Source organism: Oncorhynchus masou, chromosome 6 (genome assembly GCF_036934945.1).
Source record: "Oncorhynchus masou masou isolate Uvic2021 chromosome 6, UVic_Omas_1.1, whole genome shotgun sequence".
In the NCBI taxonomy this organism is placed as follows: domain Eukaryota; kingdom Metazoa; phylum Chordata; class Actinopteri; order Salmoniformes; family Salmonidae; genus Oncorhynchus; species Oncorhynchus masou.
The window spans coordinates 17,630,905-17,641,265 of record NC_088217.1 but is presented as its reverse complement, the minus strand read 5'-3'; the positions used below and the strand labels follow the sequence as shown (position 1 = coordinate 17,641,265).

Here is a 10,361-nt window from a genome sequence, read left to right as displayed (position 1 = left end):
TGGCACGTTGTGTTAGCTAATCCAAGTTTATAATTTTAAAAGGCTAATTGATCATTAGAAAACCCTTTTGCAATTATGTTAGCACAGCTGAAAACTGTTGTCCGGATTAAAGAAGCAATAAAACTGTCCTTCTTTAGACTAGTTGAGTATCTGGAGCATCAGCATTCGTGGGTTCGATTACAGGCTCAAAATTGCCAGAAACAAATAACTTTCTTCTAAAACTCGTCAGTCTATTCTTGTTCTGAGAAATAAATTCTATTCCATGCGAGAAATTGCCAAGAAACTGAAGATCTCGTACAACGCTGTGTACTACTCCCTTCACAGAACAGAGCAAACTGTTTATCACCAGAATAGAAAGAGGAGTGAGAGGCCCCGGTGCACAACTGAGCAAGAGGACAAGTACATTAGTGTCTAGTTTGAGAAACAGACGCCTCACAAGTCCTCAACTGGCAGCTTTATTAAATAGTACTGCGAAACACCAGTCTCAAAGTCAACAGTGAAGAGGCGAATCCGGGATGCTGACCATCTAGGAAGAGTTGCAAAGAAAAAGCCATATCTCAGACTGGCCAAAAAAAGAAAAGAGTAAGATGGGGAAAAGAACACAGACACTGGACAGAGGAACTCTGCCTAGAAGGCCAGCATCCCGGAGTCGCCTCTTCACTGTTGACATTGAGACTGGTGTTTTGTGGGTACTATTTAATGAAGCTGCCAGTTGATGACTTGTGAGGCATCTGATTCTCAAACTAGACAATGTATTTCTGATCAATTTGATGTTATTTTAAAGGGGGGGGGGGGGGGATGTGCTTTTCTATAAAAAGTAAGAATATTTCTAAGTGGCCCCAAACTTTTGAATGGTAGTGTACGACTTCACTCAATCTACAAACCCAACACCCCCCAACCACCTCCACATGCATCATACCACCTAATCACCCCCCTACCACCTCCACATACATCATACCACCTAATCACCCCTCCTACCACCTCCACATGCATCATACCACCTAATCACCCCTCCTATAACCCCCACATGCATCATACCAACTAAACACCACCCCACACGCATCATACCACCTAATCACCCCCTACCACCTCCACATGCATCATACCACCTAATCACCCCCTACCACCTCCACCCGCATCATACCACCTAATCACCTCCTACCACCCCCATATGCATCATACAAACAAATCACCACCCCCACATGCATCATACCACCTAATCACCCCCTACCACCTCCACCCGCATCATACCACCTAATCACCCCCTACCACCTCCACCCACATCATACCACCTAATCACCCCCTACCACCTCCACCCACATCATACCACCTAATCACCCCCTACCACCCCCACACGCATCATACCACCTAATCACCCCCTACCACCCCCACATGCATCATACCACCTAATCACCCCCTACCACCTCCACCCGCATCATACCACCTAATCACCTCCTACCACCTCCACCTGCAACATACCAACTAATCACCCCCCTACCACCCCCACATGCATCATACCACCTTATCACCCCTCCTACCACCTCCACCCACATCATACCACCTAATCAACCCCTACCACCTCCACCCGCAACATACCAACTAATCACCCCCCTACCACCCCCACATGCATCATACCAACTAAACACCACCCCCACACGCATCATACCACCTAATCACACCCTAACACTCCCACACGCATCATACCACCTAATCACACCCTAACACTCCCACACGCATCATACCACCTAATCACACCCTAACACTCCCACACGCATCATACCACCTAATCACACCCTAACACTCCCACACGCATCATACCACCAAATCACCCCCCTACCACCTCCACCCGCATCATACCACCTAATCACCCCCCTACCACCTCCACCCGCATCATACCTCCTAATCACCCCCCTACCACATCCACCACACCACCTAATCACCCACCTACCACCCCACACGCATCATACCACCTAATCACCCCCCCACCACCTCCACATGCATCATACCACCTAATCACCCCTCCTACCACCTCCACCCGCATCGTACCACCTAATCACCCCTCCTACCACCTCCACCCGCATCATAACACCTAATCACCCCCCACCACCTCCACCCGCATCATACCTCCTAATCACCCCCCTACCACCTCCACCCGCATCATAAAACCTGATCACCCCCCCACCACCTCCACACGCATCATACCACCTAATCACCCCTCCTACCACCTCCACCTGCACCATACCACCTTATCACCCCTCCTACCACCTCCACCCACATCATACCACCTAATCAACCCCCTACCACCTCCACCCGCAACATACCAACTAATCACCCCCCCCTACCACCCCCACATGCATCATACCAACTAAACACCACCCCCACACGCATCATACCACCTAATCACACCCTAACACTCCCACACGCATCATACCACCTAATCACACCCTAACACTCCCACACGCATCATACCACCAAATCACCCCCCTACCACCTCCACCCGCATCATACCACCTAATCACCCCCCTACCACCTCCACCCGCATCATACCTCCTAATCACCCCCTACCACATCCACCACAACACCTAATCACCCACCTACCACCCCACACGCATCATACCACCTAATCACCCCCACCACCTCCACATGCATCATACCACCTAATCACCCCTCCTACCACCTCCACCCGCATCATACCACCTAATCACCCCTCCTACCACCTCCACCCGCATCATAACACCTAATCACCCCCCACCACCTCCACCTGCATCATACCTCCTAATCACCCCCCTACCACCTCCACCCGCATCATAAAACCTAATCACCCCACCACCACCTCCACACGCATCATACCACCTAATCACCTCTCCTACCACCTCCACCTGCACCATACCACCTAATCACCCCTCCTACCACCTCCACATCATCCCAACTAATCACCGTCCCCAAATGCATCATACCACCTAATCACCCCCCTACCACCCCCACACGCATCATACCACCTAATCACCCCCCTACGCATCATACCACCTAATCACCCCCCCACCACTTCCACACACATCATACCAACTAATCCCCCCCTACATCATACCAACTAATCACCCCCCCACCACCCCCACATGCATCATACCAACTAATTACCCCTCTACCACCCCCATATGCATCATACCAACTAATCACCCCCCTACGACCCCAACACGCAGTGTCGCACACAGAGAGACAGACAACAGACACGCACACACACACACAAATGAACTATATATTCACACATACACAGTCACAAAGAGCTCTCCCTCACACACTCACACACACATTTTACTATCCTTATGGGGACAAAACAAACAAAACAAATTGATTCCCATTCAAAATCATATTTTTTTTTACCCTAACCGTAACCCTAAAATAGCCTTTCTCCTTGTGGGGACCAGCCAAATGTCCCCCCTTGTCCGAATTCTCCTTGTTTTACTATCCTTGTAAGGACTTCTGGTAAACACACACACACACACACACACACACACACACACACACACACACACACACACACACACACACACACACACACACACACACACACACACACACACACACACACACACGCACACGCACACGCACACGCACACGCACACACACACACACACACACACACACAGGAGAGAGCGTAAAGCCAGGTCACATTCCGTGACGTGATGCAGCTCTGCCATTACCATACTTGAGACATCAGAGCAGAGCATGTCTTGTACCCCGACATGCATTTTTAAAAGAGCGGCTTAAACTGCAGAAACAGTCATAAACTGTCCTCTTTGAGATTGAAGCCCATGCATGTGTAAAGGGAGGTGCCTTCTCCCAAGCCCGTTCACATTGGGCTGGGAAGGCCCTTTTAGTGTTCACTTCACATAGGGAGGGGGGAAGTGAGAGGGGAGGTGGGGAGGGAGGAGAGAGGCCGATTACGGCGGCTTTCCTACCCCAGCCTGGGCACTGGGCAGCAGGGGTGGGAAGTACCTTCCGCTCGGGGGGCGAGTGGGCCACGGCAGGGGGCTGCCAGTCGCTGGACTTCAGGTGGTAGAGCTCATCAAACTTGAGGCTGATGTCCTCGATGGAGAGCTGCAGCAGGTCCCAGAAGCCTGCCAGGTCCTGGGCTGTGGGCTTCAGGTTGGCGTTCACATTCTGAAAGGAGGGAGAAAGGAGAAAATGGGGGAGAAAGAGAGGTGTGGGAAAGTGGAAGAAAATAAAGAAATAGTGAAGAGAGAGGATGTAAGAAGGGCAGAAAGGGAGAAAAGGAGAGAGGCATGAAGAGGAGATTGAAAAGAGGAGATTTAAATGAATTCAGTGTTGCTTTGTCCACTTTTGACACTAGAGGGAGCTGTCTTACAACACAATGGCAGGAGACCTCATCAAACTGAATAGTTTAATTCCATCTGACTATTCTGGGTAAATATTGTGTATGTTGGAAGGTGTCGATGTTGATGCTACTGTATTATTGTTTAATGTATGCCTGTCAAAAACTTATACTGCTTTATTGGGACTATTAATAGATTTTTTCCCTGTGAAGAAAAAACAACACTTTTTTAAAAGGTGGACTGACCACTTCACATGAACCGTAGGGAATTGGAAGGGACTCTGTTTTGCCTCATCTCCTTTTAAAGTATGTAAAATAAGTCAGTCAGAGCAGATGGATGGGATGACGGTCACACTTCGACTTGTTCTCTTTCAGTCGACTCGGTGTGACATCTCATTATGGGACACGCCCTCTCTAGCATTCCCCATAGTGAGATAACGCCCTAATTTCCTTCAGAGAACCTGGGCCACATACGGAAACCCATAGTTTTTCTTCCCACCTGACTCACTCATTCTGTTACTAATGCTCTTTGTTATGGTTGGGTCTGCTTGTGTTTCTTGCCCACGCAGCATCTTTGCAGCTGCAACTAGACTGGGGTTTGAGCCCTTATCCAGAGCCTTGTGACTCAACTCTCCGCCAAGTTTAATCATGCTAATTCTGCATTCTGGATCTTCAAATAGGAGAATACACAGAACAAAACGCACAACAAAAGATGGTAGCACTAGCATGCAAAGAGTGAATTTCTGTGTAATGATATGAAAAGCATCCATAGGAAATTGTCCATAAATACAAAATATACATTTTTTTACATGTAGGAAAAACATTATTCTGGATGTCAAACTCTTTTTGCAATGGTACAATGGTTCAACTTATTTTGGATCAGGGTGCCCTTTCATAGAATTTTATTAGGATACCACATCATTTCACAATTAATCGCTAACCAAAAAGGTTCACTGCACAACGATTAATACAAAACATGAGTTCAATAATGTAGCTGCATTAAAATAGACTCCTATTATAACTGACTCAATCAACACAATCAGTAGCCTTTGCTACTCTGATACTTACACTGAGCTTCATGACGAGATTATCATTATTCATTAAAACTGCATTAACAACCACAGCTTGTCGGTCCTCTGTCTGAATAACTGCTGGTCTCTCTCTCATTTGAGAGAACATAATACATTCCGAATACGATGACACTGAATTTCCACTGAGAATAGCTAACAGTCAGAGAATGCTACCAACAAAATGCAGGCATTTGCAGACCGTCAACCTGAGGTTAGTCTTATCCTAATAATTGGGGGTGTCAGTCTGAGTACCCTGTACTGAGATCAGTAGAGTGACGTGATACAAAGAGACATGTCTACACAGCATCACATTAGTGTAAACCAAGACTGTTCCACGGGCAGGTCTGGTTGTAGCAAGATATGTTTGAGTCGTGTCTGCGACAATTTTGGCATTTAAAGCTAACCCTAAACATTCTCCTAACTTGCCACGTTAATTCTCCTAACCTGCTACGAAAAGTTATTTATCTTAGTCAAAACCGGCAGACCTGCCCTGAGAACGATACAGCCATGTCCACCCCTTACGATAGTTTAACCACTCAGGTCTGGAAAAAGTCCCATCAATCACTTCTCCATTGACCTTACTGTCTGTTAGCATTCAGCTTGTCACTTAGCTAGCCAAATTTAAGCTCTGTGTCTTTCCATTTGGCATGTGTTTGTCTAGTGATGTGATAAAGTGTGCCCAGGGACTGTGGTCGAAAATTAGCAGGCCTTGCTAAAACTAGCACTTTTTCAGAAATGTTGATCAATGTGCACTGTCCATGTAAAAATAAACTTAACAAAGTAAAGTAAACAAGGGTGTGGGATGGATGGTGATCTGGTAATGTAAGTGTGTGGGGTTGATTATCTGGTCAAGTAAGTGTGTGGGGTTGATTATCTGGTAATGTAAGGGGTTTTGTGGTCATGTACAGTGCATTCGGAAAGTATTTAAGATTTTGTAAACGTTACAGCCTTATTATAAAATGTGTTAAAAAAAACTCAACAATCTACACACAATACCCCATAATGACAAAGCGAAAACAGTTTTTAGACATTTTTGCAATTGTATTAAAGTAAAAAACTGAAATATGACCTTTACATAAGTATTCAGAACCTTTACTCAGTACTTTTTTGAAGCACCTTTGGCAGCGATTACAGCCTCGAGTCTTCTTGGGTATGATGCTACAAGCTTGGCACACCTGTATTTGAGGAGTTTCTCCCATTCTTCTCTGCAGAGCCTCTCAAGCTCTGTCAGGCTGGATGGGGAGTGTCACTGCACAGCTATTTTCAGGTCTCTCCAGAGATGTTCAATCGGGTTCAAGTCTGGGCTCTGGCTGGGCCACTCAAGTACACTCAGAGACTTGTCCCGAAGCCACTCCTGCAATGTTTGGGCTGTGTGCCATTCTGCCACTGTACTCTCTGTTTAAGGCCAAATAGCATTATATTTTGCTCTGTTTTTTTGTAAGGTCGTTATCCTGTTGGAAGGTGAACCTTCACCCCAGTCTGAGGTCCTGAGCACGCTTGAGCAAGTATTCCTCAAGAATATACTTTGCTTCATTTATCTTCCCTCAATCCTGACTAGTCAATTCAATTCAATTCAAGGGGCTTTATTGGCATGGGAAACATGTGTTAACATTGCCAAAGCAAGTGAGGTAGATAATATACAAAAGTGAAATAAACAATAAAAATTAACAGTAAACATTACACATACAGAAGTTTCAAAACTATAAAGATATTACAAATGTCTATATATATATATATATATATATATATACACACACACACACACACACACACACACACACACACACACACACACACACACACACACACACACACACACACACACACACACACACACACACACATACATATATATACAGTGTTGTAACAATGTACACATGGTTAAAGTACACAAGGGAAAATAAATAAGCATAAATATGGGTTGTATTTACAATGATGTTTGTTCTTCACTGGTTGCCCTTTTCTTGTGGCAACAGGTCACACATCTTGCTGCTGTGATGGCACACTGTGGAATTTCACCCAGTAGATATGGGAGTTTATCAAATTTGGATTTGCTTATGTTCCTTTTGATGGCATAGAATGCCCTTCTTGCCTTGTCTCTCAGATCGTTCACAGCTTTCTGGAAGTTCCTTGTGGCGCTGATGTTTAGGCCAAGGTATGTATAGTTTTTTGTGTGCTCTAGGGCAACAGTGTCTAGATGGAATTTGTATTTGTGGTCCTGGCGACTGGACCTTTTTTGGAACACCATTATTTTGGTCTTACTGAGATTTTCTGTCAGGGCCCAGGTCTGACAGAATCTGTGCAGAAGATCTAGGTGCTGCTGTAGGCCCTCCTTGGTTGGTGACAGAAGCACCAGATCATCAGCAAACAGTAGACATTTGACTTCGGATTCTAGTAGGGTGAGGCCGGGTGCTGAATACTTTTCTAGTGCCTGCGCCAATTTGTTGATATATATGTTGAAGAGGGTGGGGCTTAAGCTGCATCCCTGTCTCACACCACGACCATGTGTGAAGAAATTTGTGTATTTTTCGACAAGTTTAACCACACACTTGTTGTTTGTGTACATGGATTTTATAATGTCGCATGTTTTACCCCCAACTTTCCATCAATTTGTATAGCAGACCCTCATGCCAAATTGAGTCGAAGGCTTTTTTTGAAATCTACAAAGCATTAGAAGACTTTGCCTTTGTTTTGGTTTGTTTGGTTGTCAATTAGGGTGTGTAAGGTGAATACATGGTCTGTTGTACGGTAATTTGGTAAAAAGCCAATTTGACATTTGCTCAGTACATTGTTTTCATTGAGGAAATGTACAAGTCGGATGTTAATGAGAGGATTTTCCCAAGGTTACTGTTGACGCATATTCCACGGTAGTTATCGAGGTCAAATTTGTCTCCACTTTTGTGGATTGGGGTGATCAGTCCTTGGTTCCAAATACTGGGGAAGATGCCAGAGCTAAGGATGATGTTAAAGAGTTTTAGTATAGCCAATTAGAATTTGTTGTCTGTATATTTGATAATTTCATTAAGGATACCATCAACAACACAGGCCTTTTTGGGTTGGAGGGTTTTTATTTTGTCCTGTAACTCATTCAAGGTAATTGGAGAATCCAGTGGGTTCTGGTAGTCTTTAATAGTTGATTCTAAGATTTGTATTTGATCATGTACAGTGGGGCAAAAAAGTATTTAGTCAGCAACCAATTGTGCAAGTTCTCCCACTTAAAAAGATGAGAGAGGCCTGCAATTTTCATCATAGGTACACTTCAACTATGACAGACAAAATGAAAAAAAAATCCAGAAAATCACATTGTAGGATTTTTAAGGGATTTATTTGTAAATTACGGTGGTCACCTACAAACAAGCAAGATTTCTGGCTCTCACAGACTTGTAAACTATTCTTTAAGAGGCTCCTCTGTCCTCCACTCGTTACCTGTATTAATGGCACCTGTTTGATCTTGTTATCAGTATAAAAGACACCTGTCCACAACCTCAAACAGTCACACTCCAAACTCCACTATGGCCAAGACCAAAGAGCTGTCAAAGGACACCAGAAACAAAATTGTAGACCTGCACCAGGCTGGGAAGACTGAATCTGCAATAGGTAAGCAGCTTGGTTTGAAGAAATCACCTGTGGGAGCAATTATTAGGAAATGGAAGACATACAAGACCACTGATAATCTCCCTCGATCTGGGGCTCCACGCAAGATCTCACACCGTGGGGTCAAAATGATCACAAGAACGGTGAGCAAAAACCTCCAAACAAGCTTCAATGCCATACAACACTCCTTCCGTGGCCTCCAACTGCTCTTAAACGCTAGTAAAACCAAATGCATGCTTTTCAACCATTCGCTGCCTGCACCCGCTAGCCTGACAAGCATCACCACCCTGGATGGTTCCGACCTTGAATATGTGGACATCTATAAGTACCTAGGTGTCTGGCTAGACTGTAAACTCTCCTTCCAGACTCATATCAAACATCTCCAATCGAAAATCAAATCTAGAGTCGGCTTTCTATTCCGCAACAAAGCCTCCTTCACTCATGCCGCCAAACTTACCCTAGTAAAACTGACTATCCTACTGATCCTCGACTTCGGCGATGTCATCTACACGCGCTCCAGCAGGTGTATCTCACTGATCATCCCTAAAGCCAACACCTCATTTGGCCGCCTTTCGTTCCAGAGAGCTGGGACCAAAGTAACAAAGCCTACCACCAGTAACACACTACGCCGCCAGGGACTCAAATCTTGCAGTGCCAGACGTGTCCCCCTGCTTAAGCCAGTACATGTCCAGGCCCATCTGAAGTTTGCCAGAGAGCATTTGGATGATCCAGAAGAAGATTGGGAGAATGTCATATGGTCAGATGTAACCAAAATATAACTTTTTGGTAAAAACTCAACTCGTCGTGTTTGGAGGACAAAGAATGCTGAGTTGCATCCAAAGAACACCATACCTACTGTGAAGCATGGGGGTGGAAACATCATGCTTTGGGGCTGTTTTTCTGCAAAGGGACCAGGACGACTGATCCGTGTCAAGGAAAGAATGAATGGGGTCATGTATCGTGAGTTTTTGAATGAAAACCTCCTTCCATCAGCAAGGGCTTTGAAGATGAAACGTGGCTGGGTCTTTCAGCATGACAGTGATCCCAAACACACCGCCCGGGCAACGAAGGAGTGGCTTCGTAGGAAGCATTTCAGTCTCCAGATCTCAACCCCATAGAAAATCTTTGGAGGGAGTTGAAAGTCTGTGTTGCCCAGCAACAGCTCCAAAACCTCACTGCTCCAGAGGAGATCTGCATGGAGTAATGGGCCAAAATACCAGCAACAGTGTGTGAAAACCTTGTGAAGACTTACAGAAAACGTTTGACCTCTGTCATTGCCAACAAAGTATTGAGATAAACTTTTGTTATTGACCAAATACTTATTTTCCACCATAATTTGCAAATAAATTCATTAAAAATCCTAC

General features: G+C 45.2%; 1 protein-coding gene across 2 annotated transcripts in view; it reads right to left on the bottom strand.

The window, feature by feature from the left end:
* The window catches only part of LOC135541434 (disks large-associated protein 4-like), a 67,293-nt gene that overhangs the window by 5,800 nt on the left and 51,132 nt on the right, over positions 1-10,361 (bottom strand). Inside the window, exon 9 of one of the 2 annotated variants that reach the window (XM_064967686.1) lies at positions 3,997-4,161. In XM_064967686.1, coding sequence (XP_064823758.1) covers positions 3,997-4,161 — 165 coding nt within the window. Of the gene's footprint in view, positions 1-3,521; positions 4,162-10,361 lie in introns of those variants that run through there. The other variant, XM_064967685.1, reaches the window with a different exon arrangement.